Source organism: Marmota flaviventris, chromosome 12 (assembly GCF_047511675.1).
Source record: "Marmota flaviventris isolate mMarFla1 chromosome 12, mMarFla1.hap1, whole genome shotgun sequence".
Taxonomy (NCBI): Eukaryota; Metazoa; Chordata; class Mammalia; order Rodentia; family Sciuridae; genus Marmota; species Marmota flaviventris.
In genome coordinates, this window is record NC_092509.1 from 105,561,222 (window position 1) to 105,588,921 (window position 27,700).

A 27,700-nucleotide genomic window follows, 5' to 3' on the forward strand; every position below is an offset into this window, starting at 1 on the left:
CTATTTGCATTTAGTAAGTTATATGTAATCTGGGTGTTCATGCTTAAGAGGAAAGATGGGGAAAAGGTAAGGACGCAAACCAAGAAAGAGAGAGGGAGAGAAGAAAGAGAAAAGAATAGAAATGATTAAAAAATAATAATAATAAAATGCAGTAAAATAAAAATTACAATTGAAAAAAATTACAAGTGAAAAAAAATAATTAAAAGAAAAAAAATTTAAAATTAAAAAATTAAAGAATTAAAAAAATGAAACAAGAAAAAAAAAGCACTGTTAGGCTTCTATTTTCTTCGCTTTCAGTAGGTGGTGCTGTGCCTTCCAGGCCAAGATTTTGCCCTCTGGCTGTAGGATACAATCCCCCCCCCCCTCAAAAACCTGTTAGCTTAGGTTTATTCCTGGCCTCTAGTCCCCTGGCTTCTCCTGCTAGCCAGGCCTTCCCCAGTGTGATGCCTCTCGGCAGTTCAAACTATACTCTGGGCCTGCAGTTTGCTGGGTGTGGAGCGAGGCTATTGGGAACCGGCACCTTATTGTTTGATTCCTTCCGCTTGCCACTCCCCCAGAGCTGGCAAGACAGGTTTCGTTTTCCCTGCTAATGGGTGGGGGAGTTGGAGGTCAGGTGCCTTTACCTTTCCCCACGCCTCTATTCTCGCTCACTCTGATAATCCCTCCCCCGGAAAGCTGGGGAGAGATTTTATGCGAATTCCTGTGTGGGAAATGGGCTGAATAACACACACCTGTTCTATTGCTGCGATCTGTCAGAAACTGGCGATGGTGACGTCAGCTCTCCAAGATGGTGGCCGCTGGCTTCCTTGGTAGACTGTCCGGTGTGGGGGACAGAACTGGACCGCTTCCTTCCCCCTCTCAAACCCCGAACTCAGCCTGGAGCTCAGTGAGGGCACAGCCGGCAGGACTCCACAGAATCTGCAGCGCCGTATCTCTGCGTTGCTGGCCGCTTCTCTGCGCCCCTCCGTCTCTAGCCGTGGGGTGGGCCGTGGATCAATCAGCCTGGATCTCCGGCCGCACAGTTCACTCGCGGTTGAGACCCAGTAACTGGTCCTCGGTGATGGAAATCCTTCCTCTAGGTTTCGGTGCACCCCAATTTTGCTGGAAATTCCTAACAAGATAGCTTTTGGTCATTCTAACTCGTTATTCACCTGTGCAGTGACGCGGTACACGGGGGTGATGCACTCTATTCGCCGCCGTTTTCCTCCTGGCATCTTTGTGTAAACTAGTGGTGATGTTCACTGGCATTTCATGTAGGAACATTCGTTTTTTCACTGCCAAAGATGTTCTTTTCAATTACGAATGCTTCCTTGAGAGTTGCAGAGAATCGCTGGGTCTTCCAGGACTTTTGTTGTCGTCTCCCATTTTATTCTTGATCCACCCCTTTGTTAATAATAGTGACTCTAGCAATATCTGTGCTGAAGAGCTTTTTTCCCTCCCTAATCTCCACTAATATTTTTTAGTCTATATTCTGTTAAACAAGATAAGTACATATATCGTGTCCTTGGATGCCACGGCAATGCTAAATTGCTTTAACATTTTTTTTCTAAATATGCTATTCTCGGTTTATTTCCTATGTTATCATGACCAATAATCCAGTTCACAGACTGGCAGTGGTCCATCAACCACACTGAGGCATTCCCAGCTAAAGTTCACTAGAAAGAACTTGCTACCGTGAACCCTGGTGTTTTAATATCTTTTCCTGCACCTTCAGCCTTCTCTTCTCTCTCTCTCTTCTAAAGGAACTTGGATGCTAACTACCATGAACTCCAATCCAAGAAGCAAAAACCTCAAGCTGAGATTCAGGGATGTTAAATGTATCCGGGATGATGATGACGACTCATATGATTTCTATGAACCTATAGCACCTACAGTCATGGGTACACGCAAAATGCATGATTCTTCAGAAAATGAACAAGAAGAAGACAACTCTGACTATGATTATCAGGATAAACTGGCTTCAGAGTTTGGAATCAGGTCATTCAGAAACTCATCATTGAATCAGGAAGAGGATGAGTTCAACCTTACTGCCCTTGCTCTGGAGGACAGCTCCGAGTTCATTTTCCCAAGTAGAGATACAGCTATTGACTCAAATTCTTCTTCCCCAAGTAACATTAGTAGGCTCATAGCGAATAACCTCACAGAACCTCAGAAAACCCTTCCTCACCCAGGAGCCACAAGAGTTGATCCTCCGAGGGGTTACCTTGTTGGCTTAGGTGAGAACTCAGTTATCAACCCTTCCATGACAGAGCATTCCAGCCCATATTCTGAAGACCCTCTAGAGGATCCTCTGCAGTCAGATGTCACAGGGATAAGCCTGCTTCCACCTGGGGCAAAAGGACTGAGAAGTCCAGAGAGAGACCGAGTAGCAAAGCACAGGTTCTCCTGGATGAAATTACCAGCCTACAAATTTGGGAGGCATTTAAACCATGGCAACACTTCTTCCAAAAGGAAACCCTGGAAGGAACTTCCTAGTGAGCCCTTACTCTTAAAACAAAAGAATCCATCCAAGACTTTGAATGGGAAATGGCATTTGGTTTCTGAAAAGGGTAGCTATGAAATAATTCAAGACACTGATGAAGATGTGGCTGTTAGTAAGCTGCCAAACAACCCCCAGAATGTCTCAGGGATGTGGGGAGGAAGCATCTCTCCTATAGACAAACCTAACAAGCCTAGTGACCACCCAAAGTTTCCTGGAGTTAGACATAAATCCTTACAGATAAGACAGGATGGAGGAAATAGTGGGCTGAAGAAAAGACCATTTCTCATCAGAACACGAAAAAAGAAAAAGGAAGAGAAGCTTGCATACCATGTTCCTCTCTCTCCAAGAGGATTTAATCCTCTAAGAGGAAAGTCCTACAACACATTTTCAGAAAGGATATTTGATCATTCATTGTTACCCCCAAAATCCAATGAAACATCTCTTCTTGAAGAACTTAATCAGACATCCACATCTGTCAATTTTGGCTGGACAGTCTCACTTCTTGACCATAATCAAAACACTACAAACAATACTAGCCAGACAAGCTACCATCTAGATCTTTCTCAGACAGTGACCCCAGAAGAGCACTATCACACATTTCCTATCCAAGACCCTGATGGAACACACTCTACTGCAGACCCCAGTCACAGGTCCTCTCCTCCAGAGCTCAGCCAGATGCTCGATTATGACCTGAGCCATGAGTTCCACCCTACTGACATGGGTCACATGTCCCCTTCATTGGAACCTGAAGGCTGGCAGACAACTCTCTCTCCAGATCCCAATTACCCATTCCTCTATTCAGACCAAGGTCAGATGACCTCCTCCTCCCCAGACCTCAGCCAGACAACCCCTTCCCCAGACCTCAGCCAGACAACCCCTTTCCCAGACCTCAGCCAAACAGCTGTACCTCCAGTCCTTTATCAGATGCCCCCTTCCCCAGACCTCAGCCAGACAACACCCTCCCTAGACCTAGGCCAGAGGACCCTCTCTAAAGAACTTGGTCAGACAAGCCTGGACCCAGATGAGGGTCAGATAACTCTCTCACCAGAACTTGGTCAGATAAATCTGGATCCAGATCTGGATGGAATGACCCTCTCACCAGAACTTGGTCAGATCAACTTGGACCCATATGGGGGTCAGGTGGCCCTTTCTCCAGAACTTGGTCAGACAAACCTGGACCCAGATGAGGATCAGATAACTCTCTCACCAGAACTTGGTCAGATAAATCTGGACCCAGATGGGGGTCAGATGCCCCTTTCCCCAGGCCTCAGCCAGGTGACTCTCTCTCCAGACCTGGGTCAGACAATCCATCTTCCTAAACTCAGTCCAACACTGCCTCCTCCAGATCTTGATCATACAGCTTACCCTTCTGAGTCTAACCAGTTGTTGCCTCTTTCAGAATTCAGTCAGACCTTTCCTTATCCAGACTCTGTGCACATGCCATCTCCTCTGCCATCTCCAACACTCGGTGATGCTTTTGTATCCGAGGAATTTAATCCACTGGTTGTAGTGGGCCTTAGTGGAGATGATGGAGATTACATTGAGATCATTCCAAGGAAGGAAGTCCAAAGCAGTGAAGAAGACTATGTTGAAGTGGAGTATGTCGCCTATGATGACCCTTACCAAACTGATACTAGGACAGACATCAACTCTTCCAGAAACCCTGACAGCATTGCAGCATGGTACCTCCGCAGCAACAATGGAAACAGAAAATATTATTATATTGCTGCTGAAGAAATATCCTGGGATTATTCAAAATTTGCACAAAGGTTTGACTAGTTTTCTCCTTCTATATTCTCACTCTTTAACTACTGATTGAAAAAAAGGAGCTCCAGTAGTGTGGGAAGATAATTTTGGGCAAATGACATTTATCAATATTTTGTAATATTTTCTTTATCAATCCAAAATTAGTTTCTCTACTTTAGATATTACCTGGACAATATTAGGAACAGTCACTGTGGGATGTCTATGATATTCTAGAGGTAAATAAGCCTCATCCTGTCTCCTCTTCTCTTACCATACATGTTCTTACCCCTTCTTCTTGCTCCAGTGCAGTTTCATCTATTCATAGCTATCAGCTAATCATTATGATTTAATTGAAGTTGGCTTCAAATCCAAGTTCTGATGCAGAAATCTCCTTTCTCATTTACTTGTTTACAACACAGAGTTTATAAAGGATCCATGCACTTTCTTAAAAGATCGTTTTCAATTCAGTATTGCTTAGGGTAGAAAGCCATATTGGGCTGGGCTCTATATTCTGGGATGAAGATATAAAGAGAGAAGAGAGAGGAGGAAAGGAGCAAGGCTTACTCAACTACAGATTCTCAGGGATACCACAGGGTGACTGTGCATAAACTGTCTGGAAGTAGCTCATGACTCTTACAAAGCTACCTGTTACACTAATTAATTAAAAACAAAGTGTAATTAGAGTATATAAACACAATGTATAGTATGACTTGGGAACATTAGCCCATTAATCTGATGCCTGACATTTCCACATTAGAACTCTGTTTAAAATACTTTCTCCATGACTTCCTACTGAAAGGTAGCACCCATTACTCTATGGGAACAACCAGTTGTCCGAGGAGATCTGAGGAAGACCCTGAGGGGATAGCTCTCAGGATCTGTGCAGAGTGGAAAGGGAAGGAATCAGCTCCTTCAAAATCGTGGGTCCCACTCAAGGCCTACAACCCACTTTTATGGCAAAGTTGTTTTGCCTACTCTGTGTGTTCTTTGAGATTGTGTTCTATGCTCAGAGTTGTATGGCTAAGGGGAAAAATACTGGAAAGAAGGCAGACTAAGATTTTATGTTGATGGTTATGAAATATAACAAATATGATGGGCTTGACAGACGAACTTTTGACTTATTTCCTTAGGCTTGGGAGATTTGAGAATCAGTGGGAAAATTTGACATCTACTGGCCCCAGACTGAGCTGATGAAAATACATGGAGAATAATGACCTGTATTTACATTTTTAATTAAACGTTTTATGTGATGATTGTAGATTCATAGGTAGTTACGAGAAACAATACAGAGTCCTTATATCATTTCCCTGTTTTTCCCAGTGGTAATATCATGCAAAACTATAATCTTCCATCACAATCAGTATACGGACATCAAAACTGTGAGGATGTAGAACATTCCATCACCTCAGAAGTTCCTCTTGCTGCCTTTTTGTAGTTATGTCTAGTTCCTTCCTACCACCTCCTGTCTGCTGACAACTCTACGCTGGACTCTATTCTGTAATTTTTTGTCATTTCAAGAATATTACATAAATGCAACATGTAATTCTCCAGAGATTCATCCAGGTTTTTGCATGCATCGGTAGTTCATGCTGTTGCTGAGTAGTGTTCCATAAAATGTGCTGTGCCACAGTTTTTTGTTGTTTGTATATATTTAAGGTATAGGACATGATGTTTCTCTATATATGTAAATTTGAAATATCTCAGTCTGGCTAATTTACTTTTGCAATACCTCACATACTTACTTTTTGTGATGAGAATACTTAAAATCCACTCTTAGTGTTTTTTAAGAGTACACTACACTGTTATTAACCATAGTCATCATGTTGTGCAATAGACCTCCTGAAATGAAAGTATTCTTCCCAACAAATGAAATTGTGTATCTTTTGACCAACATCTTTCCTTCTTCAAAGTCTCTGATAACTACCATTCTGTTCTCTAGTTTAATGTTTTCAGATTCCTTATATAATTGAGATCATATGGTATTTGTGTTCTGTGCTGGCTTATTTCATTTCACACAATGCCCTCCACGTTCATCCATGTTGTTGAAAATACATAATTTCCTACTTTTTAAAGTTTATGGTGCTCCATTGTGGATATATGCCATGTTGTCTTTGTCCATTCACCACTGGTGGGCACTTAGGTTCATTCCACATCCTGGCTGTTGTGGACAGTGACTCAGTGAATGTGGAGTGCAGGGGTCTCTCTTCATTTTCTTTGGATACATGCCTAGAAGTAACACTGCTGGGCATGGAGTAGTTCTATTTTTAATTTTCTGAGGAACTGCTATACTGCTTTTCATATGGCTGTAAACTAATTTAACTCTATCTGTACCAACTAATTTAACTGTGTCCTGTACCAACAGTGTTCAGGGTTCCCTTTTTTCCATGTCCTTGTCCACACTTACCTCTTGTCTTTTTTATAAAAGACATCCTAACAGATATAAAGTGAAATCTCACTGTGGTTTTAATTTGCATTTCTTTGATTATTAGTAATGTTTAGCATTTGTCATATACCTGTTGGCCATTTGTATTTCTCCTTTTGAGAAAAACATATTCAGGTCCTTTGCTCATTTTCATTCAGATTATTTGGGTTTTCATTATCTCCTATTCCACAGATTGTCTCTTAACTCTGTTGATGATTGTTTCCTTTGTTATGCACATTTTTAGTTTAATAAAATCCCATTTGTCTATTTTGCTACTGTTACCTTTTAACGGAGTCATAGCCAAAACTATCTTTGCCCAGACCAATGTCAAAAAGCTTCGTAGTAATGCATTTAGCAAAAGCAGCTCCAGAGAGTAGCTGCTTTCAGGGTACAAAACAATTGTCCACCCAGGCCCTTCCACAGAGGTGACCTTCTAACTCAGCTGGGCATTGTCACCTGACAGCCCAAGTTCTGCTTCTGACACTGCTTGGTGAATGACCTTGTCTGCCTTTGACATTAAAATCTATGTTAATATGAACTTATATTTGTTAATCTACTTAGGTATTTGATAAAAAAATCTCATGAATAAATTATACATAATTTACTACATATATTATAGAAATACTATAGGAGACTGTATTTACTGTAATAATACAGTAACACTGTACATATAACTTTTGGGGACTGTCATTTTTTACTCAGATTCATCCAGGTTTCTATATATAGAAATATGAGGAATTACTTGAAAGACTTGATGTATTCCAAAGAATCTTACCTAAGAAATGATATGTGAGTTGGAAGCTAGAAAATATTAAATGACCTGTATTTTTATTTATTAATTCATCCATCAAGCATTTATTAAAGACTGTCTGTGCTAGATATCACATTCAGAAATAATTTCCTAAATTCCTTTTAACAGTCTTTAATCTCTTCTTTTAAGTAAATACTATTGTTATCATTTCAGTGAAATGGACAATGAAGACACTGACGACATTCGAGAGGACACCACATATAAGAAAGTAGTTTTTCGAAAGTATCTTGATAGCACTTTTACCATACGTGACCCTCAGGGGGAGTATGAGGAGCACCTTGGCATTCTTGGTCCTGTTATTAGAGCTGAAGTGGATGATGTCATCCAAGTAAGTCAACTTTTGAGTGCTACTAAGGTCATCAGAGGAATTTCCATAAGCATCAGAGGTTGTAAAGGTGAAGGCGGTGAATGAGCTATTATTGGTGATTTATTCTCCAAAATTAACAAGCAATCACATTTTCTTTTCAAAGACTACTTGCTAAGCCATTTGACAAACTTTAAGATAAAAAAATTTTTAATGCTGAAAATAGTATAATTTGGAGGATATCACATTAATTTCTTGTTTTTTCTTGCTTTTTATTTCTTTTTTTAAGATATACATGTCAGTAGAGTATATTTTGACATATTGTACATATGTGGAGTATGTATAACTTATTCTATTAGGATCCCATTTTTGTGGTTGTAAATGATGTGGAGTTTCAGTGATTGTGTATTCATATATGAACATAGGAAAATTATGTCTGATTCATTCTTCTGTCTTTTCTATTCCCATTACTCCTCCCTTCCCTTCATTCCCCTTTGTTTAATCCAATGAACTTCTATTCCCCCCCCATTGTGTATTAGCATCTGCATATCAGAGAAAACATTTGGCCTTTGTTTTTTGGGGATTGGCTTATTTAACTTAGTATGATAGTCTCCAGTTCTATACATTTACCAGCAAATGCTACAATTTCATTCATATTTTTATGACTGAGTAACATTTCATTGTTACACTATAATTTCTATCTATCTAAAGCTAACCTATTTGAAGCTAGCATAGCAAACTAACATATTCAGGAACAGTTCAACTGAGTTTCACAGCTATAGCAGAGGTGGCAGAGGCAATTAATAATATCTCATGGTGTTTTCTTAAAAGAAAACAGAGTGAAGTTAAAGAAAACCAGTAAGGGAAGTAAATATGTCTCTGAGCGTTCAGAAGGAAGCAAGTCCCCAAAGTATCTTCCCCATTCTGGTCATTTCTTTTAAAATCCTGTATCCAGCTACATGCCTTTAATTCTTTAATTCTTCCAGCCTCTCCTGAACATTCAACCAATCAGCTGCTTCTCCAGGGCATTCCCAGTTAAACCCATTCATGCTTTGTCTATACCACCTGCTGTCTCAGACTTGTAGCTTGGGTTCCTGTGTGTGTGCCTCTCCTCGCTAGTAGCTTTTATAACGAAGTTTATCTCTGCCATCCTTCCTAACCTCTCTCAAAATAATGATGATGATGATGATGATGATGAAGAAGCAGAAGGAGGAGGAGGAGGGGCCCTGAGTCTAAAATAATCTATTTTAGATCCAGAAATATAACCTTTTATATCTATTTAAGCATTTACCAAATTTTCAGTGACTATTTGCTCTTTTTTAAAAATGCACATCGGAGAACAGGAATATGTATTAATCAGCTTTCTGTCACTGTGACAAAATACCTGAGAGGAACAACTTAAATAAGAAAAGATTTATTTTGGCTCATGGTTTGAAGATGCAGTCCTGGGTTGCTTGGTTCCATTGCTTTTGGGCCTGAGGTGAGCAGAACATGGCAGGAGCTCATGGAAAAGCAGAGCTGCTCGCCTTATGGCAGCTGGGAAGCAGAGAGAAGGGTTGGGTCCAGGGTCCCAATATCCTTTTCAGGGGAACACCTCAGTGACCTACTCTTCTTTCTGCTGGTTCCTACCTCCTAAATACTTTACCACCTGCCAACTATGCCACAGGATACTGACCAAGCCCTCAACACACAACCTTTGGGGAACTTCAGGATCCAAACCATAGCAGAATGCAAGGATCTTAACTACTCTAGTTGTTCCATGAAGACATGGGAGGCAATACTCTTCTCTCAAGATTAGGGGGATTTTAGTCACAAGAAACTATGGAAGGAACAGGCTAAGAGATGGTCCTGGGGCACTAAGATTCCCCACATGGTATTTAAGATCCTCCATTATCTGGTCCTACCTGGTCCTCTTTGAGCCTCATTTTCCAAAAGGTCCCACCGTCTGCCATGCACTTAAGCCATACTCAGATGCTTGCTGTCCCCCAAACTCGTCCTTCACCGTCCCCTCCTCACAGGCCTTTTGTGCTCTTCTGGAAGCCTGAAATGTCTTTCTCCTCTTTCTCCCTCTGAGAAAAGGAGCACTACAGCACCTGCTGTCTCAGACTTGTGGCTTGGGTTCACATGTGTATGCCTCTCTTCGTCAGTAGTTTGAAAGCCTGTTACAAGCAAGGGCCTCATTTGCCTTCAGATCCCTAGAACTTATCTCTATCATTTTATTTGTTGATAATGTCAACACTGCGACCTTGGGCCTGAGAATTCATTTTTTGGTGTTTCTGGATAAACTATTTGAGTCCTATCTCACGGGATGATTGTAGAAGTAGATGAAATATTATAAATAAAGTACTTCGCCATTGTAAGTGCTCTGATCTCACAACTGTCTAACTTGGCCTATCATGCTGACAATTTTTTGGTTTGGATTTTTCTTAAGCTTAAGTATATTTGTGGATTGTTCATAGGTACGTTTTAAAAACTTAGCATCCAGACCATATTCTCTTCATGCCCATGGACTCTCCTATGAAAAGTCATCAGAAGGAAAGACTTATGAAGATGACTCTCCTGAGTGGTTCAAGGAGGATAATGCTATTCAGCCAAACAGCAGCTACACATATGTGTGGCATGCTACCGAGCGGTCAGGACCCGAGAGCCCTGGCTCCGCCTGTCGGGCCTGGGCCTACTACTCTGCGGTGAACCCGGTAGGTCCTTCCATCCAAGGCTGTCACCATCCCCAGCCTTCCAGTCTGACTCTGTTATGTGCAAGAATATTGGATTTCTGTCTTAAAAGTCTGCCTTTGCATGAGGACGTGGAAGGGTGTGTCAGCCATCCACAGCTACCATAAAAGGGAGTGAGAAACATTGATTCAGTGAACAGGATAGAGGATTATTTAAATGGCCGGCCCCCATTAGAGTGCCTGAGTCTACAGAAAAAGTGTTTATTTGCAATTTTCTAGAGCCTTTTACTGCAGCAGTGTTCTGCTCTTTATAAAAGGACTGAAAGATTGGGACTCCTTCATTTATCATTTCACAGTGTACATATAATCCCAGACAATATGTTGTACATGGTAAATATATACAATTTTTTTCAGATAATTTTTTAAAAAGATTTCTTCATTTGAGGCACAGTAGGAAGAGCACAAACTTAGGTTGTGTATGTATGTGTGTGTGTGTGTGGTCCTGGGGGTCAAGCCCAGAACATGCTACGCACATACTCTTCCACTGAACTACATCCCTAAGTCCTAGACTTAGATTTACATTCCTACTCTTTCACTGTGCAACCATAAGAAATTACTTGACCTCTCAGTCTCAGTTTCCAAAATTAAAAATGAGATAATAGTATGTAGCACTTGATAAATATTTGTTCAATGAATGAGGTTATATTTATTATCATAGAAGACAGTTGTCAGGATTAAATGAGATCCTACAGGCCAACTATTTAATATAGTACAGGTGTTCAAATCTAGTACCCATTGTATTATCAATGACATTATTATCATCATTACTGGGATAAAGAATATAATCAGAGGAATGCAACAGAATTAAGTGAAAAGTCTCCAGGTTTATTAAGCTGATGATTAATAATTTTTAAATTCGGAGACTTTAAGAAGAGATTTCCTTTTCAATATGATTAGTTGCCCCCAAAAGAGTGAAGGCAATCCTGAGCACAGGTGAACTGTGCCATTTGGTATTCCTCTCTTCCAGGAAAAAGATGTCCACTCTGGCCTGATAGGTCCCCTTCTGATCTGCCGTAAAGGAACACTTCACAAGGAGAGCAACATGCCCATGGACATGAGAGAATTTGTCTTACTCTTTATGGTCTTTGATGAAAAGAAGAGCTGGTACTATGAAAAGTCCAAAGGGTCTCAGAGACGTGAATCTTCAGAAGTAAAAAACTCCCATGAGTTTCATGGTATGGTCCTCTGACTTGAATCTGATCTCTGAATTAATCACACTGGGTCATAGTGATTCCTGCCCTTAGGTTTTCACAAGATTAGACATTAGATCTTCGGAGGAACCAGGAGTTACAGCAAAACTCAGCTCCTGAACACCTGGCAGGTGACAGGGCAGGTGAGGGAGTGCAAAGAAGGTCTGCAAGAGCACACAGAGCTGCTCCAGGTAAAGGCCAATGCACTTCAGCCACCAGCACGCATGGCAAAGGAAGGAACATTACTCTACAATTTCAGTCATGACCTGGAAAAAGAGCAAGTATCTACATAGACGAGATGACCCTGTGTGTCTTTTCTAAAGAAGAATGTCCTATGTTCTTGCTCCAGCAGCTGTCAGGCAGCCACCATGCTGGGTAACCTGTGAGAAAGGGAATGAAGGGCGAGGAAACTAGACACAAGGTAGCCAGAGGAGAGTGGCAAGAGAGCATGAGAAAGGGGTCACACTGGGAAAAGGACACCCAGAAACCCATTCAGGAATTTGGCCTGTATATTCCCAACTGAATTATAAACAGTTTTAGAGAAAGGCCAGAATTTAGGATTTTGTGGCAGCTAAAAAAATAAATAAATGAAGGGCAGGGGCCTGTAATTAGAAAACAATGAAGACTGATAAGCTCTGTTTTGAGAATTTGGAGAATGGAGGTATGGGGTGTAGCTCGAGATTTCTGATCTCTGAGGACCTGTGTGGGAAGTGGATCACTCAGGGTAACAAGCAAGTTGCTATTGCGTAAGGAAACAAACAAAATCCATTATATGCAACACCTCCAGCCATCCAGCAAGACTGGTGGGTCTCTCCTCCCTCTTCTACCATTCATGTGCTCAAGCTACCCTTCTTTTATCTTTTCTTGTTTTTAACCTTTCTTCTATTTCTAGGAGAAATTTAATGATATCGACCATAAACATACTTTGAGGTACAGACAGGCAAGTAGTATGATTTACTATCTGCTCTAAAGTCCCACCAGCTAAGGATGAACTCTACTGATCATAAAAAGGTTAAAAAGTTCAAATATTAAAAAGACCCTATTAATTAGAGTGGAGCGAGAGACAACCAACAAAACAGACTGAAAGCAGAGCTTTCTTTCCCTTCTCTTCCACCAGCTGTAGCCCCCCAGCCCATTGTGCTTGGTCTCAGGAACAGGAAGCACACTTTAGAAAACCATGGCCTCTAGAAAGGCACGGCCTGCAGAGTCAGACAGGGTGGTTCTTGGCTATGCCCTTGACTCACTAATTGCCCTGGAGAAACTGTTTCTTGATTTCATCTAAGAAAGTCTCAAAAGCATCTGGAATAGCTTTAGTCCCAAGTGTGTTGCAGTAGTCTGAGTCTCTGTAATGTGGTATCCCCGTGCTGTGTCACCAAGGTATTTTATAGACAGACCGCTCGAGTCCCAAACCCCTAGCTCAGTGCCTTCCTCTGAAGAATATGCTCAGTAAATATGTGAACTGGTGACTAAATGAGTGGATTCTTTCAGCCCTATTTAGTATTTAATGAGTACCCATCGTGTCAGGTCTTCACTTCTGTTTCCTGATGGACAGGTTTGAAGTGCCCCTTAATCATCCCTCGAGATGCCTTTCACTCTCGTGAGCTCTATTTCTTAAACAGGAGTTAAGATGAGGGGTAAGAGGTGGTGTTCTAAGGAAGTCCACAGCTGTCCCCTTACCTGATGTGATTTTAAGGGTGCCAAAAGGATCTCAACTCCTCCCACTCTAAAAATTCCCTTACTTGGCTCCAAGGAATTCCACCACAATTCCTTTAATATAATAAGAGACACTTTCCCTCTCTCTGTTCCACTTAAATGCTTGGTAGCACTAAGTTTTATCATTAAAATGTTGTGTTGTATTTGTAAGATGGTCAAGTTTAGCAGGTGATTTTAAAACAAACAGAAAAACACATTTCACTAAAGGGAGAGTGAATACAGCTGGAGAACCCAGACACCCAAGCTGAGAAGAGGGCAGAGGAGCCACCATATCAAACAGAAAATGAACACAAATGGCCATGGGTGGTGGGAACACTGAAGCTGAACTCGAACTTCCAGATTTATGCTGGAACTCTCTGACTTCAGGAGGCCTCAGGGTGACAAGCTGCATGTCCCCTTACTCTCACCTCAGATTTGCATTATCTGTCCAGATTCATCTCCATTTGTTTGTGGCAAAGGAACATTTACACTATTAATGTGAAGGATAGATGAGTAAAGCAGAGAGGGAGAGGCACACTGCAGGGAAGAGTGGGGAACCTTGGAATGGGAGCTCACTGCACTCCTGGAGGCTGGTGCACAGGACAGGAGAAGGACTTGGAGGTTCTGGTTCTGTTTCAGCCTCTCACTGGTCTTAGGACACACAGGAGGGCCCTCTCTACGCCTGTGTGGGGCTAGAAATGTGGAGACATGAGGAGGATGAGCAGTGGTATGTTGCCTCACATTTCCTTATCAACCTCCTCCTGGAGCATACAAGTTTCAATTGATTGCAACTCTCTGTCGTTTCAGCCATCAATGGGATGATCTACAACTTGCCTGGTCTGAGAATGTACGAGCAAGAGTGGGTGAGGTTGCACCTGCTGAACATGGGCAGTTCCCAAGACATTCACGTGGTTCACTTTCATGGCCAGACCTTGCTAGAACATGGCACTCAGAAGCACCAGTTAGGGGTCTGGCCCCTTCTGCCTGGTAAAGATCTGGGCAATGGAAGAGGTCCCTGCTAAGAAGTAGCTGGACAGGACAACCTTAGCATCCATAACTCCCCCTCCTTCTCTCCCTGTGCATCTACTACCTAAGGGGTCAGAACACAGGGTTCTGCCATAGATCCGAGGCAAAGCCACATACCAAACTGTTTACAGTATATAAAAAAGCTAGTGTATGACGTGTGCAGCCCACACAGGCTAAATGTGTGACCCAATGTGGTTCAGCAGAGACGCTGTGTTTCTCCTGAGCTGCTGTCTGTTGAGCAGATCAGGTCTCCAGCCGATGACAATATGAACCCTAGAGGGCTGGGGCAGATGAAGCTCATTCTGTTGGGAGGGAGATTAGAAACTTATTAGGGCTCTGGATTCTTGAATTCTACTCCTGGCTCTATCCCCTAATAGTTTTGGGTCCAGGAATCATAATCTTGTATGTAGTTTTTTGGAGATAAAAGTTTTGTTTGTTTGTTAGTTAATGATTATAAAAGCTAAACCAAAACAAAGGTATTTATAGCTTTTCATATGTTGAATAATGAGAAAATGTAGATTTAAGCAAACCACAGTTTATCAGAGAAGACTTACCAATGAGTTGTTTGTAGGTATACCTGTTCAGATAGCAGATGTGTGAGCAGAACCAGTGCTGGGTGCCACTGATTCTCAAATGTCAGCAGGCATAGTAAAGACCTAGGAAGCTGGTTAAAATGCAGACAATGAAAAACAGAGGTTCTGTTCTCAGCAGCTTTGATCTTGGGTGGAATTCCCAAGCAGCCTCCCCTCCACAGAGCTGTCTGAGGAGCTAGTGAAAAGCTGTCCCTTGACTAGCCCTTGGGTGAGGATACCATTATGTGACTCTGCTTCAGATGCAGGCCTACAAATCCACACGGGCCTGGATTGGTGGGTGGAGGGGAGGAGGGGGTTCTTGTTTGTTTGTCATGCTCCATGACTGGCCAAAAAATCTAGAAGGACCCACTCTATCAGGATCAGAAACAAAAGGGACTGGGTCAAACTTACTGTTTCTTCTGTTTTGTTTTGGCTACGAGGGATTGAACTCAGGGAGGGGCACTTGACCACTGAGCCACATCCCCAGCCCTATTTTGTATTTCATTTAGAGACAGGGTCTCACTGAGTTGCTTAGAGCCTCACTTTTGCTGAGGCTGGCTTTGAACTCACGATCCTCCTGCCTCAGTGTCTGAGTTGCTAGGATTATAGGCGGGTGCCACTGCGCCCAGTTTATTGCTTCTGTTTTCACCAAGTATTAGCACATCAGCTGTACTTCCCAAGATTCTGAACAAGGATTGAGCAGCCACTATCTAAACCTCCAAACTTGAGTATCTGATTGGAGGCAGGAGAACTGGAGATCCCAGTTCAGTGTGTTTGAGGGGGATGACCACTGGCTACTAATTTTCACTTATAATCTGGGCACTGGCCACAAATCATATTCAACAGAATTTATGTACAATGTTAACTGGCAAAGGGTGATATTAAGTATCAGAATGAATAATCAGAGGTTGTATAGACCTCATTCTTTCAGTGCTTTTCTGAAATAATTTATGTAAATATCCAAATATATAAGCTTCTAAGAAAATTTGAAAATTATAAGGAAAGGGTGTTTGTTTTTATTTTCTTATTTTAAAAACAAAAAAGAGATGAAAAAGGAAGGAAAGGAACAATGTTTTTGAGGCCTGATGATGAGTCACTCATTGTCACCTTGATACTTGGGACTATGAAACTTGGTTGTCCATGGGTGAACTGTAACATCACATTAGATAAGTGAAAGTTGCTTTCTAGTGTGGTGTAATTCATTTTTAGTAATTTGTATGTGTGTTATTGTTTTGTAGTTGTTTTGATTCTGTCAGTTGCAACTTGCTTGCCTAGAGAAATGGATAACTCTCAAATTCTGTGCTTCAGCCTCTGTGATGTGGGGGTTTTAGGACCCCTGGAAAGCTGTCAATCACAATATTAACTTGTTCATCTTTGGGTGTATAATTTTGCCCTTACTTCTCTATCTGAGGTACATTTAAAACTCTTGAAATGAAAGCATCAAAACCTGGCTGGTGGCTTCTGGACACAGAAGTTGGAGAAAACCAGCGAGCCGGCATGCAAACGCCTTTTCTCATCATAGACAAAGGTACAACCCCAGAGCCACATCTTGTTCATTAGCAGGAGAGGGCCTGCTACTAGAATACTGCTAACTTTTAGATTGCAAATGTTCCATCCTGATAACCCTGATAACATGACAAAGGCGTATTTTGTAGCCGGAGGTGCTTTTGTTCTGGGCCAAGGTCTGATGGCACTGAAAACATGCCAAATGGTTCAGAACAAAGGCAGTCCTCTTAATTAGGGAATCATCCCTCCTCCTAATCTTTCCACCAGAAAAAAATATATAAGAGATTCTCTAGGTTCCTAAAACAGAGTGGGGAAAAGGTAACAGGAATTACAAAATGATAGAGATAGTCACTGAACCTGGCATGTCAGTATTCAAGAGACTCAGTTTCCATCTGCCACTCTTCAAGCCTTCACTGACAGCACCTGCTGAGCACCACTGTGCCATATCCAGGCCACACCCTGGCTGGCAATCTCCTCCCTGATGGTGTGTGGATAATCTGTAACTTCCAGGTCAGCTTTTAAGAACACAGTCTCACGAAGGATAGTACTTAAGAGTTGTAAATAGCTTACTTTAAGAGCCAAGCAGGTAGAAAAGGGTTTAAAAGCCAGCTGCATTTCAGGATTTCAGTTCTTTTCCTCTGGGGTGGCACTATTAAAATTAAAGCACCATTCTTGCTAGTGCACTTTCTATTTTAAAATGAAACATATTTAAGTCCACGCCACACAAAGTAGGCAGAAATAGTTACAGACCCATCATAATGTCTAGCCAAGGATCTTTTACTTTGTTGTATTTTCTAAGCAAAAACGAATCATTGTTTGGTTTTTCATAGAATGTAAGATGCCAATGGGACTAAGCACTGGTGTCATATCTGATTCACAGATCAAGGCTTCTGAGTATCTGAGTAAGTATTAACATCATAGCCTGTGAATGGCAACCTTATAATTGTGCAGTGTACACCCTGTGGAATCATACATGACCACACTTCCACGTGTCAGTTCTCCTTTCCAGGCTTTTTTCTACCACAACATAATGAGACAGCTCCGTTTGGGGTGCTCATCCGGTAGTGGAAGGTACACGAGGACAGGTGATAAAGGCCTGTTGGTTATAGTCCCCATTAATAAGGCCCCTTGCCTGTGCCAAGCATTCATCGATTTAAGAAGCTTTACTCATCATCCACTCGGTCAGGGACATCTAAATTTCCTCAGGCGGCCTGAAATCCTTCCAAGATTGAGGCCTTGATCAAGAAGACGATGAGGCTCCCATATGGGTCCCTCCCTTATTTTCCTGGTGTAGGGGCAGTCTGCAGCAGCTATGCCAACAGAACAGAGAAAATACAAGCCTCACCTGTGTGAAGGAAAGGGTGGATGGTGGTGGATGGCTGAGCAAACACAGGCTGAAACGAGATTTCATCACTGGGGTCTGGCTCGGTACCAGGACCCTGTCAACTGCTTGCTCTCCTAAAGGGAGCAGGTCCTGCAAGGCTCTGGTTTTCCACTGGATTTAACTCACTTAAGAAACTGCTAGTTATTGTTATTGTTTTTTTCCCCCAAAATCCAGAATAAGCTTTTTTCCTTCTTTTGAATTTAGGTTATTGGGAGCCCAAATTAGCAAGATTAAACAATGTTGGATCATATAATGCTTGGAGTGTAGAAAAAATTGCAACAGAATTTGCCTCTAAGCCTTGGATCCAGGTATGTATTATCCTGATAATGTTTACTGCTATCATAAAAAAATGACTGTGATATAATAATTCTCTTTGTTATTCTTTCAATGTCATAGAGGAAATAGCAACTTAACAGAAATTATTTTCAACACTTTACATCTTCAAAATCAACCACCTAAGAATGGTTCTAATAATATCCCATTTTATAGGTGAAAAACTAAGACAGAGATTAAAAACTAACTTTCCAGAGTGTCACACAAATAGGTAGCGGTGTAAGCTGGGTTCAAGTCCAGGCACCATGTGCTCACATATGGATTGCATCTAGCCATTTTATGAATTTGCTGAGACCGTAAGAAGGTCGGCTCTGAAGAGAATTGACTGCCACGTGTGTCTCACTGACAAGGCCTTCTGCTCACGGGCGTTCCTACACTGCAGGTGGACATGCAAAAGGAAGTCGTAGTCACAGGCATCCAGACCCAAGGAGCCAAACACTACCTCAAGTCCTGCTACACTACTGAGTTCCAGGTGGCTTACAGTTCCGACCACACCAACTGGCAGATCTTCAAAGGGAACAGCACCAAGAATGTGATGGTTTGTATACACGTTTCTGTCTGAATCTCAAGACTCACCCCATGGTTACTAGGACTGTGCCCTTTTTAAATAATCTTTGTGGATGCTAGAAATGTGAATGGCTTTCTAAGAGTTCTATGGAGGAATGCGGGGACATGATAGGTCTATAAGGATAAGCAGAGCTGCTGAAACTCCAAAACCCCACAAAATTTGAAAAAAAAATCCCTTTATCATCAAATAAAGCACCTAGATGTATCAGATTAGCAGACAATGTACAGCAGTGTGGAGTGTCTGGTCTCATTCCTCAAGACCCTCATGCTAGAAATTGGCCACCAAGAGTTCTGATTTTATTTTGTTCTTCATTTCAATGTGCCTGAAGCAAACAGCAGGGTTATGCCAAGGATGCTCTGAGGTAGCAGGACTTTCAAGGGCACTTGGGGCCATGCCTGAGGCATGACTATCCCCAGCTGGGCACAAAGCCCTGACTCCTGCCCCCTGCCCTCAATGACTCCCCAGAGGAAGTGACCTGAGTGCAAGGACACCAGTAACCTGTCTGCCATTATGACACCTGTAACCTTGAATCTGCTTCATTTTATATCCTGTGTAAATCATCTACTATTTACTATTTTTCTACATTATCATTTAGCTATTTCTAATGGCTAAATTAGTTGTCATATAACAGATTAAATCATGAAAATCTTAAGTTATGGTTCTGATTAACCCACATTGGGAGGAAAACACAGATTGCAGTTGAGTCTGTAACTTAAGGATTTCTGCATTTATACTCATGAGGGATATCACTGTAAAGTTGTTTTTTTTTTTTTTTTACTGCCTATTTTTGCTATCACAGTAATACCAAACTCATAGAAGAAACTTGTGAGCATGTGAAGAGATTTCTACAAATTTGTCTTAATTTTATAAACATTTGGTAAAAATTTCCAGCAAAACCATCTGGGTCTGGGGATTTCATTTGGAGTTTTAAAATTATAAATCCAATTTCATTAATGGTTATAGTGATATTCAAATGATCTAGTTCATATTAGGTGTGTTGTGATACTTTGTTTTTAATAAATTGGCTCACTTCCTCCAGGTCCTAAGCCGCGTGTAGAGGTATTTGTAGGATAGGTCCCTTTCTAAGTCAGAGGGTCTGTACTGACAGTGCCTGTTTTCATCTCCTCAGTCTCACAACCCTAAGTCTATGGCTTCCCATTCAGCCTTGGCTGTTGTGGGTGGGGAAGGGGCCACTGTTTTTTTGTGGTGTTTGGCTTCTATAAAACAGTTATTGTCTAAAACTTTTTGCCAGGCTGCCTCTTCCTGGTACTTTGACTACAGAAAGCAGGATTTTGTTGGGTAATTTTTTTGTCTGTACTCAAGGGTGTCTCCACTTTACCAACTTCTTCATCTCCAGACTGGGATATATGAGGCAAAGAGGAAACTCAAGGAGCCCACTCCATGTTGTTCCTTGGGCCCTGAGAACCCTGGTCAGTCTGTTATTTTTTCTCCACCTTTCAGAGTCTTCTTATGTTTCTTTTATGTACAATGTCCCGGGGTTTTAGTTGTATGTAGCAGAGGAAACAAGGCAAAGTACATCTATTCCATCTTCCTGAAGTGGAAGACAATTATTACTATTATTATTATCATCATCATCATCATCATCATTATTATTGGTTCTGAAGATTTAACCCAGATATGCTTTAGCACCAAGCTACATCCCCAGCCTTTTTTGTTTTTTATTTTGAGACAGAGTCTCACTAAGTTGTTTAAGGCCTCACTAAGTTGCTAAAGCTGGCTTTGAACTTGTGATCCTCCTACCTCAGCCTCCGAAGTCACTGGGATTACAGGTGTGTGCCACTACACCCAGCAGAAGTCAATTATATTTTAAGATCAAATTGATTCAAATGACTCAGACCCATGAAACTTAATATTATAATACTAAGTTAGATCAAAATATTATTATAAAATTACCGAGAATTGTTACATGACTGATCTTTCCTTTGTTCTTCTAGTATTTTGATGGCAATTCAGATGCCTCTACAATAAAAGAGAACAAGTTTGATCCACCTATTGTGGCTAGATATATAAGGATCTCTCCAACGAGATCCTATAACAGACCTACCCTTCGACTGGAGCTGCAAGGTTGTGAGGTCAATGGTAAGGCACAACCATGCATTATCTTCTCACTGAATCTCTAGGGCTCAAGATTGGGGGTTGTGCCTCCAATTCTAAGTAGAATTCTTAGATCTCTTCCATGAATTAGGCTTCCAGAAAAATCTCCATGATCACAGACTCCTCTCAGGTAAACTCTTAGTGACCCACCATGGTAGGGTCCTAGGTTGAAATTAGCTCCATCAATCCATTATCATCAAGAAATACTTGAGATTCAAAGTTTGACTCTTCCAAAGTCTTCCTGGCTACACAGACTTTTATGTAATGAAAGTATCTGACCATGTTTCTAAGGTATCTTTCTGTTCAATGAATGTTTTGAAATCTGTTTTCCAACTTCATAATCACATTCTATATTCTCTTTCGTACCTGTGTAGGTACTCAAGTCTTTTCTTTGTAAGCTGCTGTCTTTTAGGGGATGTAAAAAGACCAATGGTATTTTTTTAAAAAAATCTAGATAATCACAAATAGTCATAATAAAATTCTACTTCAGGTAGCAAGGATGCTTAGAGTTTTATCAACTATTCTTCTCTGACTTAAAGCTGTGCTGTCCAGCATTTTCCACTTCAAAGCACATAAAGAAAATAATATCATCTTCCTAACAATCTGAGCTAAACCAATAAAGCAACTGGCCCAGACTTGGCTAATCCTGACCCCACCCCAGCTGGCCCCCCAGGACTGGGGTGGAGGTGTCAGAACACAGGCACATGGGAAACTCACTGGGTCACTCCTGGTGGAAATTACAGCACATTCCCTAGTGACGGGTAAGGAGCGGGGACTCTTGGTGGAGAAAGCCGCTGAACCTTGGAGTCACTTTCTTATCAAAGCAGATAATGGAGCAGTATACACTTGACACTCATGAGGGATATGGATGTGGGCACTTTGCCAGTGTCCAAATAGCCCAGGATGCAACACCTCCATATAAAATACAGCTTTTGTGCAGACAGGATTACTCCTTAAAACAGTTCTGTAAATCGCTAGGGCTTTTTCTTTCCATTTGGTAAATGGTATAAATTGTAGATTTGTTCAGATTATACAGTCAAATTACCCTTTGACGTTCAATTCTGTTAATTTATTTAAGACATCTCTTTTCTATGTAAGAAACATTACTTTGTTCTTACTTCACTTTCTTGTGTATAATTAGCATCTCAGTAGCCGTTCCTTTTACGATTTTTGTCACCCACCCCCAACTATTGATACATACTCCCCCAACACACATACACAGAAAGCAAGGTATCACTTTAAAATATGAGTGCATGTTGTACTAGCAAGAACAAAGCATCCCAGGATGGGCAATCAGTGAGGTTCACTCACTAGCTATGCTCCTTACACAGCCTGGCACCTGGGAAGTTCAAGTTACACTTTGGCAAAATTCCAAAGGATGCATAAAATGAGTCACACTCAAAGAGTTGATAGGAAAATACTAAATGGTCACTACCAAGGATTTGTTGTACTCTCTTTGTCGCGTTTGTTAGGAGAACCAGAGTGTTTTCTACATATAGCCATGCATTGCTTAACAACAGGGATATGTTCTGAGAAATCCACCATGAGGCAGTTTTGTCTCTGTTAAAACCTCAAAGAGCATCCTTCCACAAACCTAGATGGTACGAGCCAATCACTTGATGCCATTTTGATTGCATCATGAGAAGCAGAAAAAAGATGTGTGCAGCTGCTGCCAGCACAACATGACATATTCTTTACAGTAAGCTATTTTTATTACATAGAAGGAGTACATTCTAAATAATGGTAAAAAGAGAGTACGCAAGCCAGTAAATGTCACTATTCTCAAATATCATGTACTGTTTGCAGTTGTATACACTGTACTCTTACGCAATCAGCAGAACAGTCATTTATTTTGCCAGCATAACCATAAATACATGAATTACATGCTGTGTCATGACACTGAGGGCTATGACCTCACCAAGCAACAGAAATTTTTCAGCTCCATTATAACCTAATGGGACCTTCTGCACACATAGTTGGCCATTAACTAAAAGGTCATTGTACAGCACATACAACACAGGGATAGTGCAGAGTACTATCTGCCTCAAAGCAAAGTCTGAAATTTCAGTCTCAATGAAGGAAGCAAGGGAATTTAAATATTTAGAACATGGTGTTTGGCATCACAGTGAGTTTAAACTCAGTTTCTAATTCTTTTGGCTGTGTTGTTAGGCAAGTTACTGTTCTTGCTGTATTTTTGTAAAATGGAGATATTATGAACATTAAATAATACACTTAAAGCCCAAGAGCAATGTTTAGCACAGATTCAATTTCAGTGTTGCGATCAATGTTTTTATTGTCACTTGGTTTAGATGCTATTTCTTCTGCAGCATAAAACGCCATGCAGGGGATATTGGTGCTATATAATTCATCATGTTCCTTTTCTCTTGACAGGATGCTCCACACCTCTGGGTATGGAAAGTGGAAAGATAGAAAACAAGCAAATCACCGCTTCCTCGTTTAAAAAATCTTGGTGGGGAGATTACTGGGAGCCTTCCCTAGCCCGTCTTAATGCCCAGGGCCGTGTGAATGCCTGGCAAGCCAAGGTGATGCAGACCTTTAAAATGGAGTTGTGTTCTCCCCCATGCCCCAGAAGAAAACAATAGCCCCAGCACAGGGGGCAGTAGGAGTCTCCTCTCCTGTCTCTGCAGATTAAAATCCTAGGTCTGAGACTCTAGAACATCTGCTAATCACTAGCTGTAGCTCTGACTTTCGTCCCTGTGGTTTGTGCTCTAGCCTTGACTTAAACCAGGAGGGGACAACATTTTTCTGCAAAGAGCCAGATAGAAAATACTTTAGGCTTTCTGAGCCATTCATTCTATCTTATAATACTCAACTCTGCTATCATAGCTTGAAAGCAGCCACATACATCACAAAAATGCACATGCATGATAGTGGTTTCCAGTTCCTGATTTAGACAACATTATAGTAATATAAAAAATAAAGACAGCTATCACTCAAAGCTTTCCCAGATGATCCTTTAGACCTGTACATTGTAAACCTTGTTACTCCACCCTCCACCCCTTCAAAAAATTTGCTCTCTAATATAGCTTGTTCTTAGTCTTTGTGATGTAATGAAACCCAAAGATGAAATGCTAATTTTAAATTTTTAGTTCTGTCATTTTAAATCTGTAATTCTGGGAAAGTTTCATTTAACTTTCTACTAGAATGAAATGGGTATATGCGTATACAGATATGTGTGTGTATGCACGTGCGCGCACGCGCGCGCGCACACACACACACACACACACACATTTTGAGACGCGGTCTAGCTAAGTTGCCAAGACTGGCTTTGAACTCACCATCCTCCTGCCTCAGCCTCCTAAGCAGCTAGATTACAGGTGTGTGCTACCTGGCCCATCGTAGTATTTAAACAAACTCACTTAAGGAAATACTTTCAGATAATTTAACAATTTTCTGAAGGAAAATTAATTGCATTCATTCAGCAATTATTTACAGAGCACCAACTATATTCCTCACATTGTTGTGAATACCAGGAAATGAAACTAAATAAGTCCCTGCCCTCAACCAGTAAGGTTTAAAACAATTATTGTATAAATAATTATTGCACACTGAATAAAATACATCAATAGAAATTTATATATGTTGTGACAAAAACAAGAAGGAACAGGGAAGGCTTCTAAAAGACAATGAATCCTAAGGGTAAGACATAAAGGAAATACTCTGTGCATTTCTGAATATCTTGGTTTAACAAAGCAAAGGCTGCAACATATTCCCTATCCATGTGTTTTTATCATTTCATAGGCTAACAACAACAAACAGTGGTTACAAATTGATCTGCTCAAAATCAAGAAGATAACTGCAATTGTAACACAGGGCTGCAAGTCTCTGTCCTCTGAAATGTATGTGAAAAGCTACACCATCTACTACAGTGACCAGGGTGTGGAATGGAAACCTTACAGGCAGAAATCCTCCATAGTGGACAAGGTATCTTGGCAAGAGAAAACATTCTGAAAACTAGGCCATGATTAGAAGGATAATAGCACCTCACATTTTACAAATATGCACCAATATGTCCGTCTTTATGTCTTCCAAATCCTAGTTCTACTGGTGCCTGGTGTCTGCACAGGGATCAAGCACATCACCTTTTTGCCTTGACTGAGCCACTTGTGAAATAGTGAAGACAAAATACCAGGGGATGGTATGAGGCTTACTTAGTTCTTATTGAGAAAGATGGCAAAGGCATCCAGAAAGCCTTCCACTGTGAAGTGACACCACATTAACATTGCCTTAGATCTACTTGGTATTTATGACTGATTGAATGCCCAAGATTACAAAGCTTTGTATGCCATATTATTATTGAACAAGCAACTATCATCCTTTCTGATGTATAGAATAGCTTTCCTGCAAGATTAGCTGCTCTTTTACATTCTTACATCTTAATAGGTGGTTTAAAATTCTACCAGAGGCAGCACCACCGAGATGGGCCCAGTATTCCAGGAAGGGGAATTTGTCTAAAGCCAGGATGAGAAGCTACACAGGGAGAGGGTGCTCAGCACTTATCTCTGTTAATGAATTTGTACTCATTTCTCACTTTTTAAACTGTTTTGTTTCTCACTATATGAGGTTGTTCTCATAACAGGGTTAGTAAGCATCACTGCCATAACCAAATAGTGACTTAGCTTCTGCAGTATTTGTCAATCTTGGAGAACTTGCCAAGGATCAAAACAAAATAAAACAAACAAACAAAAACCTTACATGACAGTTTACTTGAGAATACAGAGAATATTCTAAAAAAGATGAACAAAAATGCATGGCCATATTTTAATTTAAATGTTAGGAATAGCTAATCATTTATTGGTGTTCACTACCTGACACTACTGGCACTTGTCATGTGTACATTTTTAAATCTTCCATGTGGTAGAATTTTATTATCCCCATTTTGCCAAGAGGAAATGGAAAATCAGAAAATATAACTAACTTCTTCAAAGTCACACAGCTACAAAGGGGCTACAAGCAGAGATGATTTTGCAGCTACTCCCCAGCACCATGTCAGATTTATTTTTCTTCATTTGACTCAGATCATTGGTGAAATGAAAAATCCTTTTTTTTTTGCTTTCAATTTTTAATTATTTTATTACTGCCTCTCTATTCCCCAGGGTGAATCTTTAAAGGAGTCTGCCTGGTTTGGGATTTCATGACTGAGGATCATCTCTGTGAGGGCATTGTTCGATGCCCTCAGTTTCAATGAAAATAAGTTTTTTAAAATGTATATGTTTTCTATACTAATTATACCAATATTAAAGATTTTCTTATTTTTCTTTCAGATTTTTGAAGGAAACAGTAATATCAAAGGACATGTTAAGAATTTTTTCAATCCACCAATCATTTCCAGGTTCATCCGCATCATTCCTAAGACATGGAACCAAAGCATTGCACTTCGCCTGGAGCTCTTTGGCTGTGACATTTACTAGAGCTGATTATTTGAAAAACCAGAAGAGACTCTTTCAGACTTCCAATCATTCAGAGTGGACAGTGTGTTTTATGGCTATTTTAAATATTAACATTTTCCCATTATTTCTCTTTTTTTCTATTCTATTAGAGAATAAAATTTTATATAAGAAATTTTTATAATGCAATTCATTGCTGCCATTCAATGAGATAGTGGCTATTATTTCTACATTCATTTGAATATAGATGGGAAAATATCATGAACCAACAAAAAAAAATGACATCTTTCACAATGATTAAAAATTCTATATAAAGAAATATTCATGTGATTAATATGCTTCATTATAGCTTTTTCAAATCCCATATGCATTAATAAAAGAAAGATTACTTTATAGACCTGGAAAACTTTCATTCTTTTGTTTTGCTTAAAAAAATAACCTATGATTTATGTGCAAAGGAAAAAGGATTTTTAAAAATGGTTTGTTGCTCCTGATAGCAGAGTGAAAGACAATGTTGCCATGTGAAATGATAGGTGTCTAAAGTGCCCTGTCTTTCCTGTATGATGATGATCTGCTCCTTCTACATGAGCAAAGAAAGAAACATGATTTTAGTGTCCAACTGAACTTGTGAATCTGTCCTGGTCTCCCTTGGGACTGGCTGCAAGAATTAATGTTCAAACAGTTGTTGGACATTGTTATGGTTTGCATGTGAGGTGTCCCCCAAAATCTCATGTGTGAGACAATGCAAGAAGGTTCAGAGGAGAAATTATTGGGTTATGAGAGTTTTAATATGATTAGTGAATTAATCCCCTGATGGGATTAACTGAGTGATAACTGAAGGTGTGTAGGATGTGGCTGGAGGAGGGGGCATTGGGGGCCTGACTTTGGGGTATATATTTGGTATCTGATGAGTGGAGTCTCTCTCTGCTTCCTGATGATCATGTGAGCCGCTTCCTTCTACCACACTCTTCCGCCTCACCTCAAGCCCTGAAGAATGGAGCCAGCTGTCTTTGGACTGAGACCTCTGAAACCATGCACCCTCAAATAAACTTTTCCCCCTCTACATTGTTCTAGTCAATCTTTTAGTCACACCAGCAAAAATCTGCCTAAAACAGACATGAAGCAAAACTAAAATAACTATCGGAGAAATAAACACGTGGCTTTGGCTTCATTCTGGCTGGCGTTGTCTCCTCACAGGTTCACCTAAGGGAAGGCTTATACCTGTAGCACATTATTTAAACTGCTGGCTCAAAAGCAGCTGTTCCTGCTGTAACTGGCCCTTGGCCAGAAAGGCAAGACAAAGGCTGCAGCTGGAGTTATCAGGAAGCTCAGCTGAGTCTTCTCATCCTCTCCAAGTAGTTTCAGGTCTTCTCCTCACAACATGGCTTCCACACATGTCTTCTGATGTC

The 27,700-nt window shown here is 40.8% G+C and overlaps 1 protein-coding gene across 2 annotated transcripts in view; it reads left to right on the forward strand.

Moving 5' to 3' along the window:
• Nucleotides 1-26,697, forward strand: part of F5 (coagulation factor V) — a 72,242-nt gene extending 45,545 nt beyond the window's left edge. Inside the window, exons 13-25 of one of the 2 annotated variants that reach the window (XM_027922886.3) lie at nucleotides 1,743-4,251; nucleotides 7,615-7,789; nucleotides 10,225-10,461; nucleotides 11,465-11,672; nucleotides 14,187-14,366; nucleotides 16,389-16,505; nucleotides 17,314-17,385; nucleotides 18,072-18,175; nucleotides 18,583-18,738; nucleotides 20,724-20,868; nucleotides 23,275-23,426; nucleotides 24,646-24,828; nucleotides 26,169-26,697. In XM_027922886.3, the coding sequence (XP_027778687.2) occupies nucleotides 1,743-4,251; nucleotides 7,615-7,789; nucleotides 10,225-10,461; nucleotides 11,465-11,672; nucleotides 14,187-14,366; nucleotides 16,389-16,505; nucleotides 17,314-17,385; nucleotides 18,072-18,175; nucleotides 18,583-18,738; nucleotides 20,724-20,868; nucleotides 23,275-23,426; nucleotides 24,646-24,828; nucleotides 26,169-26,315 (4,385 nt within the window). In that variant the 3' untranslated portion in view covers nucleotides 26,316-26,697. The remainder of the gene's footprint in view (nucleotides 1-1,742; nucleotides 4,252-7,614; nucleotides 7,790-10,224; nucleotides 10,462-11,464; nucleotides 11,673-14,186; nucleotides 14,367-16,388; nucleotides 16,506-17,313; nucleotides 17,386-18,071; nucleotides 18,176-18,582; nucleotides 18,739-20,723; nucleotides 20,869-23,274; nucleotides 23,427-24,645; nucleotides 24,829-26,168) is intronic. The other variant, XM_027922887.2, reaches the window with a different exon arrangement.
• Nucleotides 26,698-27,700: the final 1,003 nt, after the last annotated feature.